The sequence below is a fragment of the Salvelinus sp. IW2-2015 genome, linkage group LG12, assembly GCF_002910315.2.
Source record: "Salvelinus sp. IW2-2015 linkage group LG12, ASM291031v2, whole genome shotgun sequence".
Classification (NCBI taxonomy): Eukaryota; Metazoa; Chordata; class Actinopteri; order Salmoniformes; family Salmonidae; genus Salvelinus; species Salvelinus sp. IW2-2015.
In genome coordinates, this window is record NC_036852.1 from 1,634,515 (window position 1) to 1,662,298 (window position 27,784).

Sequence of the window (27,784 nt, forward strand, 5' to 3'; positions counted from 1 at the left end):
GTCGACGTCACCGGCTTTCTAGTCACCACCGATCCATGTTTCAGTTTCGTTTTGTTTTGTCTGTATTACACACACCTGGTTTCAATTCCCCTATCATGCTCCCTATTTAACCCTCTGGCATACATTTCTGTTCTGTCCGTGATTGTTTGTGTCGTTAGTGGTTGTTGTAGGTGCATGTTTGTTTGTGATTATTCCTATGTGGAATTTTGCGTGTATTTTGAGTAAACTCCGTTGTTTTACTCAACACCTGTGTCCTGCGCCTGACTACGCTACATATCTGCACACAATCGCTGACAAAAACTGTCCTTATTCTTTGCTATTGGCAGGATAATCATTGGATTATAATACACACTTTGACATTAGAGCCCTGCAATCCATGCAAGTTATCCATAGTACAGTACTTGAGATTTTTTTTATATATAAATATTTAATCTACATGCCGATTGGGCTCCCGAGTGGTGCAGCGGTCCAAGGCACTGCATCTCAGTGCTACAGACCCTGGTTCGATTCCAGGCTGTATCACAACTGGCTGTGATTGGGAGTTCCATAGGGCGGCGCACAATTGGCCCAGCGTCGTCCAGGTTAGGGTTTGGCTGGGGTAGGCCGTCATTGTAAATAGGAATTTGTTCTTAACTGACTTGCCTAGTGAAATAAAAAATAAAAAAAGTGTTCTGTGTACTGTATGGTGAGAAGGCTTAGCTCTGTAGGTGGAATCCCTGTCCTGTTTGCATTGGTAAAACATGGTGCAATGTTTAGGGAGTCTGGCTGGCTGGTAGACAGAGGAGTAACATGCCATCAATACTAGACAGTGCAGCAGGTCTGATTGCCGTGGGACCCAGCTAATACGTAGTGTGAACGATGGAAGCATGCTACCCTACCCGCTCCACGTCCCTCCCGCCCCGAGATGCACAATGTTCCAGAAGGATCGGTGGTGCTCTCTCTCACACACATTATATCTCTCTCTCTCTCTCAAAGACTATATATAAATTGAGGGTGCCCTCCTGACATGCTTTTGGAAGGCAATATGTAATTTGTGTCTTGATTTCACTTGGGTGTTTGCTATAATTGCATCAGTTCAGTTTGCTGACTATGCAACCGCTAATCTACCAGGGGTTCAAAGAGACTAATATTCAGACTCCAAAACATTCACTAGGTCTATACAGGGAGAACYTGTAACCCTTGTGATTTTAACCTAAAGTACTTCGGGGCAAAATTCATTTATTTCATCTTTGTCTCTTCCTCTCCTCCTTTTCTCTCTTCATCAATTCTCTGTTATTTTTTCTCAATCTTGGGGTGGTCAATGCCAATCACCTCCAAAATCAATCAATACAAACCAAGCAAGGAAACCAGAAGCAAAAAGAAGTCACATGACTTCACCTATCAATTTGAAAAGTGGATGCAGCTCATTCATAATGGTGTTGAAACTACAAAAAAGCCTGGTGATCAAATTAGAAATAAAGATATGAGATGAAGGGGGGATAGAAGAAAAGGAAGGCCAGGGACTACAACAGAGGAAAGCAGTTGGGGAGGGTAGTCAGGCAGAGAACAAAAGAATAGGCAATCCATTGAAAAAAATGCAAGATAAGTCTTGGTTGGTTCTGTAAAATGGCATAGGCAGTCTTCATGGTTAGTGCTATGTAGAATAAAATGGTCTTACAAGTCTCCTCTCTCTCACTGACAACCTTGTGAGCGTCTGTAACACAGCTGCAATAACAAACGGTGGGTTAAGCAAGGTAAAGTGACACAACCATGAGCCAGCTCATAATGTACAGTACAACCTCGATGTCGGTTTTCATCAATCAGCTGCAAGGCACATAAGGACACAGGTTATCCACAGAGAAACACTTTAGAAGACAAGGCTGATATAGAATAGGATTAAACAGTTTGTGAGGACGACAATTGACCTTGTACTGTTCGTAGCACAAAGTCACACTCACACACACACGGTTTATGATCCCGTTCCCAAATAAATAGTCTAATTTGAAGCTATTATTTATAAGGGAGAAGGGGGATCAGCAGCTGGCATCTAATCCATATTTGTTGCATGGAGTCATGGCCAGAAACAGACCAGGCTAGCTTTCTCTAATAACTGAAGGAGTTGGCTGGGTGCAGGTTGGCGACACTTCTGTAGGTCTGGTCTGGAGATGGTCTGGAGATGTGGGGGCGGGGCTACAGACGCCAGAAGGCCCTCTTACCCTCCGAGCCTAACGTGACATTATGTCTTCGAAGCAGACACACATCTTATTTACAACATCTGCTCCAGAATGTCGTGTGTGTGTGTGTGTGTTGTCGTGTGGTGTGTGTGTGTGGTGTGTGTGTGTGTGTGTGTGTGTGTGTGTGTGTGTGTGTGTGTGTGTGTGTGTGCGTGTGTGTGTGGTGTGTGTGTGTGTGTGTGTGTGTGTGTGTGTGTGTGGTGTGTGTGTGTGTGTGGTGTGTGTGTGTGTGCTGTGTGTGGTGTGGGTGTGTGTGTGTGTGGGCCCGTGAGTGGGGTATTTTAAGTCCTTTATCTTTCTTCCGGCCTTAATTTACAGTCTATTAAACATGTCATAAAAATGTGGTTTATTTTAAAATCTCACTGGTGTGATTTCTAATGAAAGGGATTCAATGTGTGAGAAATGAGCCTCCACACACATCCGTGAGCCTCCACACACATCCGTGAGCCTCCACACACATCCGTGAACACCCACCCACACACACACACACTTCACTTCGCTTCACCCTTTGCAAGGACGCTGCTCTAAACAATTTCTTTCAACAAGCGCATATAATAGTGAAGATGTATTTGCCCGCCTGTATACTCAGTCAACCAGATAACACACACATCAGCCCATTATAGATATCTAATGAGAACATCCAGAAAAGACCTGCTACTTGGGCCATAGGCCATTCTGACTCATTATCTGTAGTCAATCATCGTCAAATGTCAAATGTATTTATAAAGCCCTTCTTACATCAGCTGACGTCACAAAGTGCTGTACAGAAARCCGGCCTAAAACCCCGAACAGCAAGCAATGCAGGTGTAGAAGCACCTACAGTGACTGTACTGTCCTCTCATGCTACGTCATTGTTTTGACGCCTAGGGCTTTATAACAGTACACTACAACTCCCTGGATAGTGGACTAGGCTAGAGAGACTTGGTGCAATGACTCAATGAGTCAGCAAAATATCTAGCTGGTAACTGCCTCTGGAAAGTCTGGAGTTCTCAGATTCTATCCATTGATGCGTAGTGGTAAAATAATCAGTGAACAAAGTAACGCTGTCTYTATTTCCAATGCATTTTTCCACTTTAGGCGGGTAAACGCCTGGCAAGATGAAAAGGTGGTGTGAACGCCGATTATGTGCGTTTCCCTTCCACTTCACCACTGATTCTGTATACAGATCTACGTCAAACACAGKAGACCTGGGTCAAATACATATGACAAAAACGATGAAATACCGTAGAGTTGCGCTGTATTTAGCTGGCCTGACAAAATGAACCAATGGCAAAGTCCCAAAAGTGTAAACCAATGGAATAGTCCAAAAGGTTTAAAACAAATAAGCCTTGTTTAACCATCCTGATCTCCTGAGCTCACATTCTGTTTCACTACACATGACACGTAACGGGAGCACGCACGGTTAGTTCTGGTTCACAGGCTAGTAAACCAATGGAACAATCCCAATAGTGTTAACTGAAGAAATCATCCCAAAAGTGTAAACCAATGGAATTGTCCCAAAAGTGCAAACCAATGGAATAGTCCCAAAAGCGCTCACTCTGCTTAAGGTCAAGCTAAATCATGGCACCTCCAGTAACACAGACACCACTCAGAACTAACACAGACACCACTCAAAACTAACACAGACACCACTCAAAACTAACACAGACACCACTCAAAGATACCACAATTAAAAGATGTGATTAGACGGTGCTCGTTGCTACTTAACAGAGCAGCGCAGGGGTCTCTAGTCAAACCTCCTCTCTTACCTCTTTGCTGCCCATCGACATTTCCTCGGAGGTCGAGTCGCTGCTGAAGTCCTCCGTGATAGTGGTCTCAAAGTCCGACTCGCACACCGCGATGGGCACGCTCACCGTCAGGCTGGGGTTGTGGATGAACGACATGTAGTTGCACTCCTCCTGTGGGTAATTCTCCGTACTGTCTCCTAGCCCCACCCCCAACCCCCCTCCGGGCCGCCCGTTCCCCTCCTTCAGATAGACCCCACTCGGATCTTTAGTGATCTCGACCAACATGTGTTTTGAGTTGCAGTTGCCCCCCTTGCCGTTGATGGAGCTGTGGAGCTCGTCCAGGGTCTTACCCCCCTCCAGTGACCCCCCCTTGACCCCTTTGGTGGCTCCGCCCCCGAGGACCAGGCTCTGGATAACCTGGCGGATGGCCACCTTGACCCAGGCCACGCCCCTCTGGATGCGGCCCACAGCGATCTGCAGGTTGTTCATCTCGCTGTCGTCGTCCGTGGCCGCCAGGTTGTCGGCGCTGAAGGAGCTGAGCAGCAAGGCCAGGAACAGATTCAGGACCTGTAGAGACAGAGGGAGGAAAGGACCAGGAGGGAGGAGAGTTGGAGTCCATTCTGATCTGGGTTCAGTTGTTAATTTGGAGATTCAGGTCAAATTGAAAATTGCATTTCACGTGAATATGGCAATGCTTAAAACATATCTGCTGTCCCAGTGTCAAAAAAACAAATTGACCACGAAAGATTCATCACAAGTACAGTGATATCATCCATAGGTATGGGGATTCTGGGATATACAATGACTACAGTACAACCACCTACCACCAGGTTCCCTATAACCATGACCATCAGGAAGACGATGAGGCACATGCTCTGACCAGCCACCTCCATGCAGTCCCACATGGTCTCGATCCACTCCCCACACAGCACCCGGAACACGATGAGGAACGAGTGGAAGAAGTCATGCATGTGCCAGCGCGGCAGCTGGCAGTTGTCTGCGATCTTACACACACACTCRTTGTAGCTCTTGCCGAACAGCTGCATGCCCACCACGGCGAAGATGAACACGATGATGGCTAGGACCAGTGTCAAATTACCCAGCGCTCCCACCGAGTTACCGATGATCTTGATCAGCATGTTCAGGGTGGGCCAAGACTTGGCCAGCTTGAACACCCTCAACTGTTGACAAGAAGAATCACATGAGGAGTTTTGTTGTTCCTGGTTGTGACTACGGTATTAATATCTAGCTAGCATCAATCAACAAAGTATGAAGATGAATATTACCACTGTATCAAGGAGTACGTAAAAGAAAGGGCATCTGTCATTCAGCTAAGGGGGGTAGTATAGTTCTGTTTCCTGTAGAAATGTGGCAACTAGAAGGTACACAATCTGCTCTGACAGGGTCAACTCGGGAGAAACTGGTGTCAGAAGTGGGATCTTACCAATCGGAAAGACCGGAGCACAGACAGGCCCTCTACATTGGCCAGGCCGAGTTCCATCAGACTCAGACTGACGATGATGCCGTCAAATATGTTCCATCCCTGTTGAAAGTAGTAGTAGGGGTCCAGAGCGATTAGCTTGAAACCCATCTCAGCCGTGAAGATGCCTGTAAACACCTACACAGAGACAGAGACAGTAGTTAGATTTGAGCACGGTTAGAAATATTTCCATAGAATGAGTGTTAGTGGTTGTGTGGGTAGTGTGTGGGTTAAGCTTGGCTAGCCATACATATTTGTACCTATGGATAGTGGATAGATGTACATCTCTGTATACAGTTTCAATAGTATGTGGCCAACTTGGTGYCTGAATCTTCTAAAATAGACTTAGACAATGAAACTGTGAAAAATAACAGATTGGGGATTTGGAAGATGCCATGTGTGACTTTGAGGAGAAGATATATCAGGTGCAAGAGATTTTCCTTACAAATTCCTTAGAAATGAAAAAAGCCGCAGRGGACATTTCTGAACTCTTATCCAACAGACCTGTACATCCATGAATGMATCTCTATCATTTGTAACTGTTTCTGATGTATGTATTGTGAAGTATTGTTCAATAGATGTACTATTTAAGGCATTTTTTTATCTGTGTTTCTATTTCACAATTCATTTTACATATGCTATCAGATTGCTMAGTGAAGGGTTTGGGTGTAAAAAAATATCTAAATATATATGATGTATTGTATGAAGTAAAAAATATACAATTAGAAATGGCTGTTAGGGGAGCAACCCATCCCAGTAACAGTCTCTCTTTAACAGCTTTATATTTCGATAAAGCCTTGCAAGTTTACGTCAATAATATCAAACACTTACCAAGTTCCCGACAGAGAGGACATGATTGAACTCCTTGGTCATGGGATAATGTTCCATGGCCATGAAGAGGGTGTTGAGGACGATACAGACYGTGATGGCCAGGTCCACGAAGGGGTCCATCACCACTGTGTTGACGATCCCCTTGAAACTCAACCACATAGGACAGCAGTCCCAGATCAGATAGGTGTTGGCAAACTTATACCAGCATGGTGGACACTTCTGCCTGGACTCTTCAAGCTCTGGAAAGGGTTAAAACAGACACATTTTGGTGTCATTTTTWWWWTTTTTACTATTTAGTKATTTAGCAGATGTTCTTCTCCAGAGCGACTTACAGGAGAAATTAAGGTTAAGTGCCTTGCTCAGGGGCACAGACAGATTTTTCACCCAGTCGGCTCAGGGATTTGAACCAGCYACCTTTCAATTACTGGCTCAATGCTTTTAAACGCTAGGCTACCTGCCGCCTGTTGGCATGTATACATGTCCACATTTTGGCTATAAGGCATTATGACTTGTTATAAGCACGTATAAGAAGTATCAAATATCATATAGTTAACTTTCAGGAAAGTGCTATCATGCTTTTATCATGCTAAGGAGGACACTTCATTGATGGCATACACATTATAATGTGTTGTAGGCTATGAGTCTTCAAGATGTTCGGTTCACCGGTCTGGTATAATAACATATTATTGAATAACTTGGTGTGACACCAACCCTCCATGGTGTTGGTGAGAATACTGGCCACACTCATAGCTCTGGCTCTGGCTCTGTCTGGCTCATCTAGGTAGGACATGGAAGCCTGGCGAGACCTCCTCTTCTTCAGCCTCATCTCAGAGTCAGTGGTTGTCCTCTGGAGATCAAGAAACATCTGGAAGAGTTATTCAGTGTACGGACTAGGTGGCCTGTAAGGGACTCCTGACCCTAACCATGACTATACCAACAATGTTGGGTTCACTTCAAATAGTATTTATTTTCTGTCAAAATACTTTAGCTGGGCAATGCAACCAATGGAATAATCCCAAAAGTGCAAACCCGGTCATCTGGCTCAATCAAAAGAAAATTAATAATATTTGGAGCCTGGACTGATAAAAACTATAGCTCACCTCAGGCAGGAGCAGTCCTACAGGCGAGGTGGGCACCGAGGTCACTCCCACTAGCGAGACGACGCCGTTACAGTCCACGGTGCAGTGCATCTTGCCGTTGGAGGGCAGCAGGACGCGCTGAGGGGCCAGGCTAGTCTGACTGACCGTGCTGGAGCGGCGCTCGATACGGCAAGGCACGAACAGGGAGCCGCGGCGGCTGTCGGTGTCCTCGAACGTGCTTTGCTCGTCATCGGCGAAGTCGTTATCGGAGACCACATCGCGGGCGCGGCCTCGGAAGCTAAACAGGCTAGCTCGGCTGTTCCTCCTCGGGGAGAAGAGGGAGCCGCGGATACTGAGGAGAGACTGGTGGAAGGGGAGAGGGAGAGGGAGGAAAGGAAGAAAGGGGAGAGGAGAGAAAGGTATCAGTACTGAAAAAGAGGAGGAGGATGGAGGTTATGGAGACGATGAAACGGAAGAAGGGAGATCAACATGATTGGAGTGACTCGGTGGACACTCCGCCCAGTGGAGTGATGAGGAAGATGATGGTAATGAGGACAATGGTGACTAAGACAATGACCCTTTCCCCTCACTGTGTACTCGCCTGGTTGGGTGAGGAGCATCTCTTCTCGTAGGACAGCCGGTTGGCATCTATCGAAAACCGGAAGCTTAACCTCTTGGTACTGTCCTCCGACTCGGACTTGTGGAACTTCTTGTGCTCGCCCCTCTCTTTTCTCTTCTTCTGATGGTTCATTCTCTCCTTGGCGCTCTTGGAGCTGAGTTTGGAGGTCCCTGAGGAGGCTTCTGTGGAGGGCCCCCCTCTCTCGCTGTACTCTCCGTGGCTCTCTGTGGCTGCTGCCGCGGCAACCTGGCGGCCAATCACACACAAGCACAGTTGTCACGGCAACCGGCACCCGTCTTTGGTGGCCAGAGCACAGAGCAGAACGGCAGGCAACACAAATACCCAAATCAGCTTCAAAGAACTTCTAAAAATGGAGGCCTGTGTTTTGTCCCACAAACTGACTGTTTTCCTAACYAAACTGGCAAAGATGAAAAGGTTATCTGTTCCGGAAGCAAGTGAACAACCCAATTGCTCTTTGAAATAATACCAAAGCCCTGCATAACCTGAATCACTGTGGATTCATTTACAACAACAAAAAGCATGGGAGACAAAGTCAGTCATTTTTCAAAAGCAACCATGCATATACTCAGTATATAAAATCTTCGTGATATCCATGTTTTTGTTATTATTGTATTGCTGGACACTTGGTCAAGCTGTTGTTGTAAATAAGACATTATGTGTAGCAGATGGAACCTCCCTCCCTCCACGGAAGCTAATACTGTACTACCAATAACGCACAGAGTAATTATTCCTTCTCTATCTACCTCTTGTTTCCATAGTAATGGAGCACCCTTGTCTGTAGAAGCTTGACACCAAGCAAGCACCAAGACATACTTATGTAAGAGAGGATTATGGACTTAAGAGAGAAGGGCAATAGAGGGCAGGGTAGGGAAAGACAGAGAAAGACAGGGAGGACTTTGGCTGTATGCACTCACTACTGTGTCGTCGCTCTGGATAAGACGGTCTCTCTAATGACTCAAATGCAAATGATAAAATAAGTCAAACTCTGCAAGCAAATGCACAAGCAGAAATCAGCCAATACCAATGCCTCCTCCTGCTGTCTCTTGAGCTGCTCCAGCATAGCCTGGAACTCCTCCTCCTTCTGGGCTGCCTCCTCTATSGTGGCRTGGTTCTGCTCATCGTAGGCCATGGCCACCACAGCCAGGATCAGGTTGACCAGGTAGAAGGAACCCAGGAAGATCACCAACACAAAGAAGATCATGTAGGGCTTTCCCGCCGCTCGCAGGGTCTAAGAGGGAGGGAGAGAGAGAGGGACGGTGGAGGGAGAGAGGGGGAGGAAGAGAGAAGGAGACAGAGAGAGAGTGAGAGAGAGAGAGAGGGAAGGAGGAGGGAGAGAGGGGGGGGGGGGGGGGGGGGAGGGAGACAGAGAAGAAAAGAGGGAGAGAGAGAGATAGGGAGGTAGGTAGTTAGGGAGGGGAAAGAGGGAGAGATAGAGGGAGGGGAGGGAGAGAGAGATGGTGGAGGGAGAGAGGGGGAGGAAGAGAGGAGACAGAGAGAGAGTGAGAGAGAGAGAGAGAGAGAGAGAGAGAGAGAGAGAGAGAGAGAGGGAGAGGGAGAGAGGGGGGGGAGGGAGAGAGAGAGGGGGGAGGGAGAGAGGGGGAGGGAGAGAGAGAGAGAGAGAGAGAGAGGGGGGAGAGAGAGAGGGAGGGAGAGAGGGAGGGGAGGGAGAGAGGAAGGTAGTTAGATAATTGTTTTCATTATATGCATTTTCTTTTCTTTACCAGTATTCCTGAGTTGTTTCACTGTTATTTTCAAAGATAAAGCACTAAAAGGGGATCAAGTGTATCAGATCAGCAAACAGTGAGCGGCCATTTTGTTTCTAACCAATAGCTTTGGCCCACCTGTTGGTAGAGGTTTTCCCAGAAGTCCTGGGTCATGAGTCTGAACAGGGACAGGAAGGCCCAGCCAAATGAGTCGAAGCTTGTGTAGTTGTAGTCTGGGTTCCTGCCCGCCTTGATGCACGTGAATCCCTCTGGGCACAACCTGTGGTGAAGAACCACATACACAACACACAGGTCAGCAACCATGTGGTGGTCACTAAACCACTGCCACAAGCCACTTGTACAGTACCGAGCGATACAGTGGATATTTACAGCGTCCACTGAGCAGCATTGGTTTTCATTAGATCGACTTAACTGCACTTACACTGAATATGATTTGATTTTCTAAGATCAGCCTGACTACATTAACACTATCCACAGTAAGTGGCATCCGTTTTTATTAGACTGACTTGACTGCATCAAATTAACCAACTAAATTCGGCTGAAATAGTATCGTCCTCTCCACTCTCTTGTATTAGCGCCAAGTGCTCTATTCTAGTTAGCATCTCTTCATTGCCTAAGTGTTAAGGAAACAAGTGAGTATGCTTACATGCACACTAATACCTCGATATTAAACTGATTATGGCATAAGGCCGAGTATGGCATTAGTCATGTYAACACCTTAATCTGATTATCTTAAATCGGCGTAAGGTCAAAGTCGATTAAAACACCTGGTTTTCTGAGCAGTCTTTCTAATTATTAGGACATGTAAACAGCTTAATCGGCGTTCCAGCTGTGCATTTGATCTGTGCATGTGCCAGGACCGGAAGCATTAGCCTCCCTCGTATGCGTGAGGGAAGTGAGTTCGGGAAAAACTGAAAGGATGCATCTTTGAAATATTTTTCACAAACAAACTTCATTTGTCCAAACTCAGAATCAAATAGTCTTTGCAAAAATAACATGTTCAGTGTTGTAAAACGTTTATTTTGTCTGCTGATTTTCAGATGTCCATTTAAACATGATTATTAGGTCCAATCGTTCTTCTTGCAAAGCATGTAAAGTTAATCAAACTATTACATTAATCTGACAGTGCACAATAAACATATTTATTGTGTGCATGTAATCGTGCTCAGTAATTCCGGATGTTGTTGAGGCTGTGTTGTGAATGTAATTGCTATATAAATAAAGTGTTGTCAAGTCTCACCCGGCTCCACTGCCATTCCCACAGAGAGAGGGCGTCCCTGCGGTTGGGGAGGTAATAGTAATTACCTAGAAGGAAAACAGAGAGAGGAACAAATCAGTCAATATGTTGAGGAGCGCTCGAGGAAAGGATGAGGCAGCAGGAGGAGAAAAGACGAGGGAGGTTGAAACTGGATTAAAGATTAGAAATGTAGCAAATAATGTTAATGGTTTTCAAACTTGACAAAATTCTGATTTATGAATTAAGCAAACAATATGCTGTGGCTCAGTGGTTGAGTGCTTAAGTAAAATAAACAAAAGCGACTTTATTAAAATAATTGTATTGTCATTATATCCTGTATATATATGGTATAAAGGGGGGTGCAACTCAATATTAGGAAGGTGTCTTAATATACTGTATACTGAACCAAAATATTAAACGACTGACTTGACTGCATCAAATTAGCCCACTATATTCTGCTGAAATAGTATCGTCCTCTCCACTCTCTTGTATTAGCGCCAAGTGCTCTATTCTAGTTAGCATCTCTTCAATGCCTAAGTGTTAGAAACAATGAGTATGCTTACATGCACACTAATCATTATTTCAATCACTGATTTCCTATAGGAACTGTAACTCAGTAAAATCATTGAAATTGTTGCATGTTTCATTTATATTTTTGTTCAGTATATACATATATGTATATATATATATGTATTACCAATTGAAGTCGGAAGTTTACATACACTTAAGTTGGAGTCATTAAAAGTCGTTTTTCAACCACCCACACATTTCTTGTTAAAAAACTATAGTTTTGCTTCGGTTAGGACATCTACTTTGTGCATGAACACAATCATTTTACTATTGTTTACAGAATATTTCACTGTATCACAATTCCAGGGTCAGAAGTTTCATACACTAAGTTGACTGTGCTTTAAACAGCTTGGAAAATTCCAGAAAATGCTGTCATGGCTTTAGAAGCTTCTGAAAAACTAATTTACATAATTTGAGTCAATTGGAGGTGTACCCGTGGATGTATTTCAAGGCCTACCTTCAAACTCGCTCTTTTGCTTGACATCATGGGAAATGAAACGAAATCAGCCAAGACCGTCAGAAAAAAGACCTCCACAAGTTTCATCCTTTGAATGGAATTCATCTTAAACATATTTATAACCAGTATTAACACCATGGGACCACACAGCCGGCATACTGCTCAGGAAGAGACGCGTTTTGTCTCCTAGAGATTAATGTACTTTGGTGCCGAAAAGTTGCAAATCAATCCCAGAACAACAGCAAAGGACCATGTGAGATGCTGGAGGAAACAGGTACCACATATATCTGTCATCGTAAAACGAGTCCTATATCGACATAACCTGAAAGGCCGCTCCAAAACCGCCATAAAAAAGCCAGACTATGGTTTGCAACTGCACATGGGGACAAAGATTGTACTTTCTGGAGAAATGTCCTTTATCTGATGAAACAAAAATAGAACTGTTTGGCCATAATGACCATCGTTATGTTTGGAGGAAAAAGGGGGATGCTTGCAAGCCGAAGAACACCATCCCAACCGTGAAGCACAGGGGTGGCAGCATCATGTGTGGGTGCTTTTCTGGCAGCTGGGACGTGCTCTTTCACAAATAGTGGCATCATGAGGCAGGAAAAGTATTTGGATATATTGAAGCAACATCTCAAGACATCAGTCAGGAAGTTAAAGCTTGTCACAAATGAGTCTTCCAAATGGACAATGACCCCAAGCATACTTCCAAAGTTTGTGGCAAAATGGCTTGAGGACAACAAATCAAGGTATTGGAGTGGCCATCACAAAGCCCTTACCTCAATCCTAAGAAAATTGTGTGGGCAGAACTGAAAAGCGTGTGCGAGCAAGGAGCCTACAAACCGACTCAGTTACACCAGCTCTGTCAGGAGGAATGGGCAAATTCACCCAACTTATTGTGGGAAATTTTGGAAGGCTACCCGAAACGTTTGACTCAAGTTAAACAATTAAAGGCAATGCTACAAATACTATGAGTGTATGTAAACTTCTGACCACTGGGAATATTATGAAAGAAATACATTTGAAATAAATCATTCTCTCTACTATAATTCTGACATTTCACATTCTTAAAATAAAGTGGTGATCCAACTGACCTAAGACAGGAATTTACTAGATTTGTGGGATATCTTGTGATAATTAATATATGGAATGATTATTAAATGTATTTGGCTAAGGTGTATGTTAAACTTCCGACTTCAACATATATATAGATCACAGCACACACACCACATGACTGTACAAATAAAGTTGCTTATCAAGCAGGTTTTTATCCATGGAGTATAGGTGATATATATAGTGAGTGAGTGTGTAATAGACGCTATATCATTATATCTCATCATGACCATACCTGGAACACTATGGACCAAGGAGGACCACAATTAACACCATAGCCACTACTGGGTGAATGATAGATTGTTGTCAATAAATAAATAATTCACAAAACAAAGGATGTAAGGAGTAAACATTACATTATACAAGGATATCAATTATTCAAACCAATGCATCCCCTGAGACTGGAGGTCAAGGAGACATATACTGTCTGTTTAACAGTGTACAACAGCTCAGGGGAAGAGGACAGAGTCGTCCAAGAGAGGAGTTGACCCCATGACCTACTGGCCTTGAATACTAAAGCTGCAGGCTGCAGAGAGATGGAGAGGCTTACTGGAACTCTCACCCAGCTAACTGCTACACCTCCCCCAGACCTCTGTGACTCACTCCTCCATTACTCTCTCCATCTTTCCATCTCTCACTCAAATGGATTTATTTTATGATATTGATCAGTTCCATTGTCAACACTGACTGTCATTTTCCCCTGTTTTCTCTATCTTCTCTCTCCCGCTCTCGCTCTCCCTATCTTTGTAAATCCATTTCCTCTTTATCCTTAGACCATTTTCACTCTACCCTTTCTCTCTCTTCATTTATCTCCTCCTCCCTTCCGCCTTGTCCCCTCTCTCCCCATGACATCAGTGTCATATGTTGCTGGTCTGGTCTGTGTGTCTGCCTGCCTGCCTGCCGCGCCCCACAGCGGCCAGTGACCAGTCTCTCTCTCTCTCTCTCTCTCTCTCTCTCTCTCTCTCTCTCTCTCTCTCTCTCTCTCTCTCTCTCTCTCTCTCTCTCTCTCTCTCTCTCTCTCTCTCTCTCTCTCTCTCTCTCTCTCTCTCTCTCTCTCTCTCTCTCTCTCTCTCTCTTCTCTCTCTGCTCTCTCTCTACCATCCACATTTTTTTTTTTTTTTTTTTTTTTTTATTTGACCTCAGTCTTTCTAGCACCTACTCTGATTTTTGTTTTGTGGGTTGGGTGGGGTCCCTCTCTCTCTCTCTCTCTCTCTCTCTCTCTCTCTCTCTCTCAATGTGCCTGTTTTCTCACACACAGACAGGGTGTAGGAGGGGATGGGGAGAAGGGGGTTGTTGTGGGCGATTATCTGCCACGTTTTCCACAATTTCCCACCAGGCACTGCTTGCACTTGCCCCGGCCTTCCGGCCAAATCGCTGTCACTCTTTATCACGCTGCTTCACAGAAAGTGGGCAGGGCATGGGCTGTCTGGTTTTATTTCACGGAATATGAAGTCTGTCTGAGTGGTGTGACTCAGATACTGTCTGAGGTATAGAACTTGACCCTCATTACCCCGGCGCCCCTGCAGACAAACAAGCACTTAGCTTACTCTCATTGTTGATGTACTCAGTCCAGTTCACGGAGCTAGTGATGTTGAAATCGGTTCCGTTGAAATCGGTTCCATTTAAGTCTGGAGTTCCCAGAGTTCTGTTCAGGCGGTCGTCGGGGGTTGTGTCATTGACGAGGTTGCGGATACACTTCTGCCTCAGGTTGCCCATGAAGAGCTGCAGGCCAATCAGGGCGAAGACGCTGAGACAGAAAACGGTGAGGATCATGACYTCGGAGAGCTTCTTGACCGACTGGATCAGAGCGCCGACGATGGTCTTTAGTCCTGTAAGGGAGGGACGACGCACAGTCCTGGTTACCAGCTCCAACTGATTAATYGAACAGATACATAATATAGTATKGAAATATAGTATAGAAATGCTAAGGTATATAGAAATGCTTCAGCCACCAAATGATAGCTAGCAAGCAGCATAGGAGATCCATATGTCAAGTTTCTGTATGGCATTCATYCAGGAGCCGGTTGAGGAAGAGACTGATAATTTTTCCTCGTGGATCTCTCCAGAGATGGTGTTGTTGGTGTTAAGATCACCCAGTTCATAACACACTTAGATAAACCCCTGGCAAACTGTCTACACAGAAAGTCTAATGTTTGTTGATAATCAAATTCTCTTTTTGAATAGACTCAGATCACTACAGATATCGTATCATATTCATATCATTACTTAGCGATCTGTACAGCAATGTAATAATGGCATAATAGACAAATTGCGATCATTCAGTTTGATAGGGACCAAGTGTGTTGGGGTTTTAGTGATGTTAAGCAGATGCTAAACTACAGTTTTACTACAGACTGTTTTGCTAGCACAGACTGGAATATGTTCCAGGATTCTTCTGATGGCATTGAGGAGTACACCACATCAGTCATTGGCTTCATCAATAAGTGCATTGATGATGTCGTCCCCACAATGACTGTACGTACATACCCCAACCAGAAGCCATGGATTACAGGCAACATCCGCACTGAGCTAAAGGGTAGTGCTGCCGCTTTCAAGGAGCGGMACTCTACCCTGGAAGCTTATAAGAAATCCATCTATGCCCTTCGACGAACCATCAAACAGGCAAAGCATCAATATAGGACTAAGATCGAATCGTACTACACTGGCTCCGACGCACATTGGATGTGGCAGGGCTTGCAAACTATTACAGACTACAAAGGGAAGCACAGCCGAGAGCTGCACAGTGACACAAGCCTACCAGATGAGCTAAATTACTTCTATACTCACTTGAGGCAAGTAACATTGAAACATGCATGAGAGCATCAGCTGTTCCGGACGACTGTGTGATCATGCTCTCTGCAACCGATGCGAGTAAGACCTTTAAACAGGTCAACATTCACAAGGCCGCAGGGCCAGATGGAGTACCAGGATGTGTACTCCGAGCATGCGCTGACCAACTGGCAAGTGTCTTCACTGACATTTTCAACCTCTCCCTGTCCGAGTCTGTAATACCAACATGTTTCAAGCAGACCGCCATAGTCCCTGTGCCCAAGAACACTAAGGTAACCTGCCTAAATGACTACRGACCCATAGCACTCCCGTTTGTAGCCATGAAGTGTTTTGAAAGGCTGGTTATGGCTCACATTAACGCCATTATTCCAGAAACCCTAGACCCACTCCAATTTGCATACCACCCCAACAGATCCACAGATGATGCAGTCTCTATTGAACTCCACACTGCCCTTTCCCACCTGGACAAAAGAAACACCTATGTGAGAATGCTATCCATTGACTACAGCTCAGCGTTCAACACCATAGTGCCCTCAAAGCTCATCGCTAAGCTAAGGACCCTGGGACTAAACACCTCCCTCTGCAACTAGATCCTGGACTTCCTGACAGGCTGCCCCCAGGTGGTAAGGGTAGGTAACAACACATCCGCCACGCTGATCCTCAACACGGGGGTCCCTCAGGGGTGCGTGCTCAGTCCCCTCCTGTACTACCTGTTCACTCATGACTGAATGGCTCGGCACGACTCCAACACCATCATTAAGTTTGCAGACGACACAACAGTGGTAGGCCTGATCACAACAATGACGAGACAGCCTATAGGGAGGAGGTCAGAGACCTGGCCGTGTGGTGCCAGGACCACAACCTCTCCCTCAACGTGATCAAAACAAAGGAGATGATTGTGGACTACAGGAAAAGGAGGACCGAGCACGTCCCCATTCTCATCGACGGGCTGTATTGGAGCAGGTTGAGAGATTCAAGTTCCTTGGTGTCCACATRACCAACAAACTAACATGGTCCAAGCACACCAAGACAGTCGTGAAGAGGACATGACAAAACCTATTCCCACTCAGGAGACTGAAAAGATTTGGCATGGGTCCTCAGATCCTCAATAGGTTCTACAGCTGCACCATTGAGAGCATCCTGATGGGTTGCATCACTGCCTGGTATGGCAACTGCTCGGCCTCCGACCGCAAGGCACTACAGAGGGTATCCAGAACCTCTATACCAGGCGYTGTCAAAGGAAGGCCCCGAAAATTGTCAAAGACTCCAGCCACCCTAGTCATAGACTGTTCTCTCTGCTACCGCACGGCAAGCGGTACCAGAGCGCCAAGTCTAGGTCCAAGAGGCTTCTAAACAGCTTCTACCCCCAAGCCATAAGACTCCTGAACATCTAATCAAATGTCTACCCATCTAACCACTACCCCCACACATTGACTCTGTACTGGTACCCCCTTTGTATAGCCTTGCTATTGTTATTTTACTGCTGCTTATAATTATTTCTTACTTTTAAATCTTATTTTATTTGTATTTTTCTTTCAACTGCATTATTGGTTAAGGGCTTGTAAGTAAACATTTCACTGTAAGGTCTACTACACCTGTTGTATTCGGTGCATGTGACAAATAAACTTTGATTTGATGTGATTTGAAAGCGGGCTGATGTAYGTTGAGGTTAGAGACCCCCACTAATCATGGGGCCAATGATGTGATTGGTTTGTCCATGAAACCGAGAGATGACAACTTTGTGAGAGTGTGTGTCATGGCATTGCCTAGCATCACTCTAGTACAACCCTATTTAACAACCACCATACACAGTGAACAAGACATACATGCAACATAGAACAAGGACAGAGGGGTGACCCTAGACACAAATGCTCACCACACAAATTGGCTTTTGCAATGTCTCATGCATAAAAAGACCAACAAATCATAAATATTCTACTTAATTTCCCCAAAGGGCAAGATAACAAAGAAAGAGAATTACAGGAAGAAAGTGAAAGTAACATTATGTGTCTAAAAGCGTGGAATCTTCTCCATCTCGATGGAGTGGGACTGGATTCCTGCTTTTACTGGCCTGTGGAAAGGCAGCGTGACAGAGGCAACAACGCTAGSCTAAGTTAACATGAGATGAGCAGTTACTGTATCTCAGATGGAGTGAATTAGCCATTAGCTGTTAGCTTATAGCCTTGTTGCTAGCATTTAAGCGTTTAACATTTAACCTCTGACCTGGGCTCTCTCACCTGGGATGACTGATATAGTTTTGAGGGCTCGGAGAACCCTGAAGGTTCTGAGGGCCGAGACATTACCCAGGTCCACAAACTCTGTCACATATCTGTAAGGGAAGGCAGCAGGGGGAGGTTTGGGGGAGGGAGGAGGAGCGAGGGAAGGAAGGGGGAAGTCACATGCACAGGACACACACCATGACAACACAAGGGGGTTGGGGGGGGGTTCGACAAATGTCACAAACAAAAGACATCTTGGCTGACGGCGTGAAGAGCAGGCATAGGTCTACCTGGGATTTACCGAGATAGTTTTCAAAGCTCAGCAATACTCTGAAAGTGCGCAGAGCTGAAACATTGGCCTAGGTTTTACAAACTCTGTTACATACCTGCAGGATTAAATGCACAGTTTAAAAATTCAGCGGTTGTATGCTGACATACTTGCAAATGCACACACGTACAGACGCAGGGTACACACAATACGCGCATATGAATACACGTCAAGCACACACTTCACAGTGGAATTATTAGATTTGAAATGCACTACACCACTAAACATAGGAGGTACAATTAGATATAGCATACATACAGTATATACGTTTTTGAGAAAGATTACTTGAATAATCAATTTATTTAGTAAATGTAGTTAATGTTAATTCTTTTTCATTCTTTGAAAGAGAGATTAAAATGAATGAATTGATGGCTATTTGTTAATGGTAAAAATAAGAAATGTATGAATTTACAGGCTGCACCGTTAGATTGGGGTGGGGTCGAGAACAAAATAAACGGGTCCCAGAAATCTTGCACAAAATCAATGCGGGCTCCCACTTGAAAAGGTGTGAGCACTATGACCACTGTCTAGAGTGTCGAGTGGTAGAGATGCTCTGACATCATATTACCTTTATACCTCTGTGGGCCCTGACAGAACTCTGTGCTGCAGATTTGGCCTGACAGACCTCTGTTGGCCTGACAGACCTCTAGATGCGCCTGACAGACCTCTGTGGCCTGACAGACCTCTGTGGCCTGACAGACCTCTGTGGCCTGACAGACCTCTGTGTCCTGACAGACCTCTGTGGCCTGACAGACCTCTGTGGCCTGACAGACCTCTGTGTCCACACTTTTCAAACCAGTCCTTCCAGTTACATGGCAGAATCAGAATATACACAGAGTGTAGAAACATTAAGGACACCTGCTCTTTCCATGACATAGACTGAACAGGTGAATCCAGGTCAAAGCTAGGAACCCTTATTGATGTCACTTATTAAATCCACTTCAATCAGTGTAGATGAAGGGGAGGAGACAGGTTAATGAAAGATGTTTAATCCTCGAGACAATTGAGACAAGAATTGTGTATTTGTGCCATTCAGGGGGTGAATGGGCAAGACAAAATATTTTGAACGGGGTGTGGTAGTAGGTGCCAGGCACACCGGTTTGTGTCAAGAACTACAATGCTGCTGGGTTTTTCACACTCGTCATGGGCCAGCATTTTGAGTGTGGGGTGAAGGTGGGGGGAGCAACTGAAGGTGTTCYTAATGTTTGATATAGTCAGTGTATATTGATATTTGGATTAGTGATATGAGTAGCAGTTTTGTAGTGGAGTGTTATATTAATTCTACTTTTTTTAATCAAATCTACGCTGGTTAGGAGGAATACATACATCAGTCCTATACTCAAACATGCTTGTTGTTGATACGGTCAGCAATGCTAGATAATATCCTATTCTATTGATCCTAGCTGGAAATATAAGTCATCCATACAGTTGAAGTCGGAGGTTTACATAAACCTTAGCCAAATACATTTAAACTCAGTTGTTCACAATTCCTGACATTTAATCCTAGTAAATATTTCCTGTGTTAGGTCAGTTAGGATCACCACTTTATTTTAAGAATGTGAAATGTCGGAATAATAGTAGAGAGAATGATTTATTTCAGCTTTTATTTCTTTCATCACATTCCCAGAGGGTCAAAAGTTTACATACACTCAATTAGTATTTGGTAGCATTGCCTTTAAATTTTAAATTATTTAACTGGGGTCAAACGTTTCGGGTAGCCCTTCCACAAGCTTCCACAATAAGTTTGGGTTGAATTTTGGCCCATTCCTCCTGACAGAGCTGGTGTAACTGAGTCAGGTTTGTAAGGCCTCCTTGCTCGCACAACGCTTTTTCAGTTGCCCAAACATTTTCTATAGGATTGAGGTCGAGGGTTTGTGATGGCCACTCCAATACCTTGACTTGTGTTGTCCTTAAGCCATTTTTGCACAAATTTGGAAGTATGCTTGGGGGTCATTGTCCGCCATTTGGAAGACCATTTGCGACCAAGCTTTTAACTTCCTGACTGATGTCTTGCGATGTTGCTGTTCAATATAATCCACATAATTTTTCTCCTCATGATGCCATCTATTTTTGTGAGCGCACCAGTCCCTCCTGCAGCAAAGCACCTCTCACACATGATGCTGCCCCCCTGTGCTTTCACGGTTGGGATGGTGTTTCCTTTGGGCTTGCAAGCCTCCCCCCTTTTTCCTCCAAACATACAATGGTCATTACGGAAACAGTTATATTTTTGTTTCATTCAGACCAGAGGACATTTCTTCAAAAAAAGTACGATCTTTTTCCCCATTTTGTGCAGTTGCAAACCATAGTCCTGGCTTTTTTATGGCGGTTTTGGAGCAGTGGTTCTTCAAGTTGCTGAGTGGCTTTCAGGTTATGGTCGATATAGGACTGTTTTACTGTGGTATAAATACTTTTGTTCCTGTTTTCCTCCAGCATCTTCATTAGGTCCTATGCTGTTGTTCTTGGGATTGATTTGCACCTTTTCGGCACCAAAGTACGTTCATTCTCTAGGAGAACCAGAACGGCGTCTCCTTCCTGAGCGGTATGAGGCTGCGTGGTCCCATGGTTGTTTTATACTCTTGCGTAATACTGTTTTTACAGCTGAACATGGTACCTTCAGGCATTTTTTGGAAATTGCTCCCAAAGGCATGAATCAGAACTTGGGCCTAACAATTATCTTTCTGAGGTCTTGGTGATTTTTCTCCTTGCCATTTTCCCCATGTGTCAAGCAAGAGGCCCTGAGCTGGAAGGTAGGCCTTGAATACCATCCACAGGTACACCTCCAATTGACTCAAATTATGTCAGTTAGCATATCAGAAGCTTTCTAAGAGCCATGACATAATTTCTGGATTTTGCCAAAGCTTGTTTAAAGGCACAGTCAACTTAGTGTATGTAAACTTCTGGACCGCACTGGAATTGTTGATACAGTGAATTTATAAGTTGAAATAATCTGTCTGTAAACAATTGTTGGAAAAATGAACTTGTGTCCCGTGGCAACAACGTAGACGCTCCTAATCGGGACTTGCCCAAAACTATAGTTGTTTAACAAGAAATTTGAGTTTTAATGACTCCTAACCTAGTGTATGTAAAACTCTGACCTTCCAACTGTACATTCTGTGGTAATATTACGCATGGAGATTACCATGAAGTCCAACCAGTTCCATGGATCCCTGAGGAAGGTGAACCTTTCCCCACACAGAACCCCTCGCCAAAGATTTTCATGAGAGACTCGAATGTGTAAATCCCTGTGAATGTGTACCTGATTTAAACCAAGACAGAAAGGCCCATTATGGTAGTTTGCTATGGAAGTAACAACAAAGCCCAATATCAATCAAATCTATACCTTTTGTTTTCTGGGGCTAGACCAAAAACAACACTATTTATTCCTGTGCCAATGTAGGCTCTGTTCCAATTTTGATAGCAAAGAAACCAATTGCAAGTCTTATGCTAGTGTGGATAATCCAATGGAGGCTGCTGAAGGGGAGAACGGCTTCTAATAATGGCTGGAACGCGCGAATGGAATGGCATCAAACCTTGTGGTTGATGTATTTGATACACTTTCAACATTATCCTCTCCGATTCCTTCCGCCAATGGAAGGTGCCACACATCCTGTGGTGGATACCTAGAGCGTAGCCAATGTTTTGAATTGTCATGCTAAAGTCAATTTTGTTTTGTTTCTCACAGGTAAAATGTCTGGGTTAAACTTGAGGCCAAACGCAATTAGCGCATTCTCACACTGGAACAGCAATTGTATCTTTGTCTACCAAGGAAGCTATAACCTGGTGTCGAATTGAATAGTGTAACAGCCAATAATAAGTACATACAGGGAATTAAATCTAAGAATATAGTTATACTTCAACATTCTTGGCCCAGTCCGGGGGTTGCTCAGAGTCATAAAGCATCATGGAGTTGGTCAGAATGGTGAACATAGATCAACATGCCTGAACATCGTACAGAGACACACGTCAGGAAAGACCAACAAGTTCACGAGACACAGTAAAGCAATGTCACATCAAGGCTAACTAATAATGAGGGACTAGGCCCGAGTGTTCCGTGACATAGGCCATAGGCTATCTGTTGTTGTGTTCACCAAAAAGCCCATATTACTACCCACACTGCGACTGTCTTTGCTAGGTAAATCCCCGCCTTATCTTCATTCAACTGGTCACATAGAGCACCCAACCCATAGCACCCGCGCTCCAGCAGGTATTATTTCACTGGTCACCCCCAAAAGCCAATTCCTCCCTCCGGCGCCTTTCCTTCCAGTTCTCTGCTGCCATGAGCTGGAACGAACTGGCAACAAATGCACTGAAAGCTGGAGACCATATCTCCCCCTCACTAGCTTTAAGCACCAGCTGTCAGAGGCAGCTCAAGATCACTTGCACCTGTAACATAGCCCCTCTGTACTATACATCCAAGTACCTCTCCCCATACTGGTTATTTTTTATTTTTTTATTTTAGCTCCTTTTGCAGCCCAGTATCTCTACTTGCACACTCATTTCTTCTGCACATCTATCACTCAGTGTTTAATTGCTATATTGTAATTATTTAGCCACTATGGCCTATTCATTTGCCTTAACCTCCCTTATCCTACTCATTTGCACACACTGTATATTAGACTTTTTTCTATGTGTTAATTGACTGTATGTTTTATAATCCATGTGTAATCTGTGTTCGTTGATTGTGTTCGGCACTGCTTTGCTTTATCTTGGCCAGGTCTTTAGTTGTAAATGAGACCTTGTTTCTCACTAGCCTACCTGGTTAAATAAAGGTTAAATAATAAAAAAAATTAAAAAAAAATAACCCGAAAAAACTCCATGCCCTATACAGCCTAAGAAATATCGAGAGTTTTTCTTGGTAGGTGCCACATGGTCACGAAACGCACTCAGGGAACCCCTACGGTAACATATTTTCAAGTCAACATACAATTTAGTCACCATTATCTCCACATATTTGCTTCGATATGAACCAAACAGGCCTAAGTATATAACCAAACCCTTGATATAGATGTGAAAGGATATGATGTACTAAACTGCAATTGCTATTCCCGTAGAGGATTGAAGGGGCTTAGGATGTAACAGGCAGCGAGTGGGCGTTGAAACGGCATATTGCTTGCCCGCGATTAATACTGATAAATGTCTGAGAGAGAGAGAGAGAGAGAGAGAGAGAGGAGAGAGAGAGAGAGAGAGAGAGAAGAGAGAGAAAGAGAGAGAGAGAGAGAGGTTTGAGTGCCCAAATTACATGCAGTAATACCATCCCAGCTGTACACCACCAGCACAGCACCAAGGCAAGGCCAAGACATTGATCCTCCACTGTTGATGGTGTGCTGGAGGCTGGTGTCCTGTTACTATTGTGTTGTTCCTTCTGTCTGGCACGCGTCAAACCCAGAGGACAGGAGAGCAGCCAGGCAGTCCTCTCTCTCTAGATGGAGCCATGATGTTGGTGTGGTGTGTTGTGTTGCCATCTATGTGGGTGGTGTATGTGTGTGTTTCTGGATCATGGCAGTTGTGAAAGTGTTAGGTAGGCTCTGTAAATCAGAAGGGGAATTCTGCAGTACGTTGTGTCTGATGATTACATCAAAGACTCAGCTGGGGCCACAAATTTAGCTCAGTTCCTGTCCACTTGTGCGTTGGCTGCTAGTTAGCCTTGGCACCAATCTGAGGAGGACCCTAGAGTGTTGGCTGCTAGTTTAGCCTTGGCACCATCCTGGAGGAGGACCCTGGAGTGTGTTATTACATGAACTGAGTGCTCAGAAACAAGTGTCTCAAAATGTAATTTTGGTCTGTTTTTGTTATTCTTTGAGAGATCATGAGTGAACCAGTTAATACATAAAGTGCACAACCTGGCACATGAAGGCAGCAATGAGGACTGGCACATGGTTGCCGGCTTTGGAGCACAGTCTGCTAGCTTTGTTTAAAATTCAGAACATTCTGTGAATCTGAATTGTGTCAATTAATGCCAGCAGGGGCTAACGTGATTGCCAATGAAGTCTTGCAATGAGTCTTGGCAACGTATGAATGTATCATAATGCTTTTGGATTGAAAAAAATAGACCAAACTTAACGGTTTTGTGGGTGGGGTTTAGCCTGAGTCCCATATGACATGAAATAGGAGTTGGCACGACAGCACAAACAGCCCTCCTGGAATTTAGGCCTAGGTGTGGGTGTGTCCAAGTACCTTCTCTGATTGGAGTAGAAGGGGTCCAGGTCCTCCAGAGGGGTGGAAGACAAAGCCTTTGTGGGCACGTCCCGTAGATGAACGGGAGGGACTTTCCCGCCTCCAGGTCGCTGTTGGCTTGGCTCGTTGTCGTCATTGCTGTCGCTACAGCGGTCAACGCGGGGTTTCCGGGCCTCCTCCTCGGTATGCGCCTTTCGATGGCGGCATAGCGGAGTCGGGAAGAAGCGGCAGAAGCTTGTCAGGTCGGGCGGTTACAAGCAGCTGTGCATCTTTTGTCATGGTGCTCCTTCACAGGGAAGCTGGGGCTCCGCCAGGGCAGGGGGCTGGGGAGAGGGAGGGAGGGAGATCAGGAAGGCCCAGCTAACAACATTTATCTACAGCACATGTTTGTGCATGACAAGTGGTCCTGGGATACACCCAGTACTCTAACTGGTATGTTTAAACAAATACTCTGCCTCCCTAAGATGAACCGTCAATACGTACAATGAAAACAGCATGAATGGAATATAACGTAATTTCCCATGACTCATGTAACTTACCTGTAACTGTGCACCATGTTCAGATATATCATTACGTCATCTAATACACAGAGACCTGGTTTATTTCTCTCTCTGATGGACGCTCAAAGAGACTTAGTGTAGCAATCCCTTAATCTAGTATCTTTCCACTTGAAGACATCAACGTGGCCAAGAGATTACAGGGGTAATAAAGCACACAGCTCATCACTTAGATATATCGTACTGTTGAGAGTGAAACCCTGGATGACTGTCATACCGCACGCACGCAGCAGGGCAGCACACACACACACCACACACACACACACACACACACACAAGAACACACACACACACACAGGCGAAAAAGGAGGGGAGAAGCATTAGAGAGGGTTCGCACAGTTCCTCTGCCGCACTGAATCTGGGTAGTCTTTCTTTTCGAGATGCCAGGGGGTCATAGGCGGGGATGAGGGCAAGGCGAGAGGGCTGAAGCTGGTGACAGCCGAAGAGGGACCTGAACTGATGCAGAGGGACACAGACAGCCTTGGCCGAGGCAACCAAACTGGATACATCAGAGGCCTGTTTTCAGCCGATAAGAATTGGAAAAAACCTTTTTATTTGTATGAAACAATAACTCTTTTTTCTTCCTTGGCCCTGAAGAAGGGAAGTGGTCACCAAGTTAAAAATGAGATGTAACGGTGACACAGAGATTTTTAAAGCGTTTAAGTGTAATTCTATGTAGGTGACTTTCAATATGTCCCAGGGTTTTGTCACTGCCACCTGTGGGTTGATTAAACAAAGCCAACTGCTGTGGGATTGAGATGCACTCATTGTGGAATACATCTGGTGATGGAAATAAACACTCATTTATCTCTCTCACCATGGCCTGATTCTCCAGTCACATCACATTACAACGCCCACACCCCTTCCTCTCCCCATTTTATTCTTTTTTTCCCCTCTCTCCAAAGGCCTACCCTGTTTCCTGCAGGCCCAGGGAGAAATACAAACAAGCAACTCCTAAAGCCCAAGTGGGCCCTTAGACAAAACCTGTACCTTTAAACAACAACATATTCAGAACGCCAGTGAGGGCAGTGGGGCCTTCACTGCTCTGGGAGCAGGGGCCAGGGAATAGGACGTGTTTTTCCGCCACCGCTCCTCTCTCATACACATCTTTCGCACTGTGATCCTCGTTACAGAATGGTATACTGTCATATGCTTTATTTGTCAGTCCTTTACCATTTAATATTTCTGAAAACAATGAGGAGCTGCAGTTGTTGTCAACCTTAGGCCCAACCCCCCCCTATACTGTTGACTTAATGAGACTACTACTGACACATGGCACATCCAAAACAGTGTACCACCAACCGCAGCCATACACTTCCATGGGGCTCCTAGGCCAGCGGACGAGGGAGGGATTTGTCATTTACATTCATCATGTTAAACCATTTGGTTTCTGATTGCCGTTTGAGCAACTGACAATCAAAGTAGGTGTTTCAAAAGAGTTGAATTGGTGTTTCGACAGACTATAAATAACAATTCAATTACTATTTACTACCATCCAACCCTTATCTAATCTAACTTAACCGTTACCCTTAAATCCTAAGCCACTAACCTTAACCCTATAACCTTTATTCTAAACCTAGCCCTAAGCGTAACCTTAGGTTAGCAACTGTTGCTTATCAACAAGAGAGTTTGTTGATAGTATGACATCGTTTGAGCATCTACAGATGGACCTGTTCAGGACAATCTAAATAAATGTGTGACTCGAAATCACCTTTGCTCTCCATTCATGGATGGAATAGTCCATAAAAGAGTAATTACCAGTGAACTCATATATCCTATGGTTCTTTGTTAACTGTAGAAACCATATCTGTGTCACTGTGTGCTAAGCTAGCTTTTTCCATGGGGAACTTTCATAACCCATCAGCTTGTGTTCTAAGACAGCCTGGGGATCCACTGCTCCGATTGTGTGGAGTTAGTTTTTGACAGCACGGTCACCTAACAGCCCTATGAAAGGTTTGCTAGACACGATGCTATACACACTCCGCCCAACTTGAACAGTCTCTGACGGGCTTGTTTTGCCTGGATCAAACACTCGCAGAACTGCTTATTTCTATACTCTAAAGAGAATTAAATGGTATCCCAGTTTCTAGCATGCACCGGTTAGCTATATGTCTGGTATGTTAGGGGTTTTTGGAATGGACATTACATTTCCGAGACATTTTCAAATCAAAAGGTAGTCCCTTGTGGTGATGGCATTTAATTCAATAGAATGTTTAAAATGTCGACCTCCACATTTAAAAAGGTTGTTTGAATATTATGATGTCCTGTTCTGTGATAGGGATAAAGAAGCTTTGGGAATATCAATTAACTCGCCTGTGGATCAATATCTACAGCTAGAATTTGTCCGAATCTGTTTAAAGTTACCCGAATCCCTCGAGATTTATGTAGGCTGGTGTTATCAAACCACATACGTATGTAGCTCAGACCTACATTAAAGCAATACATACTGTTATATATCAATAATTAAATGTGACATATGAGTAGTAGTAAACCGTTCAATATTAGCTCGTATTGGCTGCGTAGCTATTTTCTCTGAACAGAGTCTGCTGTCCAGGTGCTGAAGACGCGAATCAAACAAAAAACCAAATTTGGGGGCTCATACACCAAACGGAAGACAGAAACCAAAATGGTAACCACTAAAA

General features: G+C 44.5%; 1 protein-coding gene across 1 annotated transcript in view; it reads right to left on the reverse strand.

The window, feature by feature from the left end:
- LOC111971059 (sodium channel protein type 2 subunit alpha-like) overlaps nt 1–27,784 on the reverse strand; it is a 44,777-nt gene that overhangs the window by 13,487 nt on the left and 3,506 nt on the right. The window contains 13 exon segments of the mRNA XM_070445864.1: nt 3,962–4,507; nt 4,765–5,121; nt 5,385–5,558; nt 6,252–6,490; nt 6,963–7,098; nt 7,352–7,693; nt 7,932–8,195; nt 8,992–9,198; nt 9,812–9,953; nt 10,935–10,960; nt 10,962–10,999; nt 14,622–14,903; nt 18,102–18,193. Coding sequence (XP_070301965.1) covers nt 3,962–4,507; nt 4,765–5,121; nt 5,385–5,558; nt 6,252–6,490; nt 6,963–7,098; nt 7,352–7,693; nt 7,932–8,195; nt 8,992–9,198; nt 9,812–9,953; nt 10,935–10,960; nt 10,962–10,999; nt 14,622–14,903; nt 18,102–18,193 — 2,845 coding nt within the window.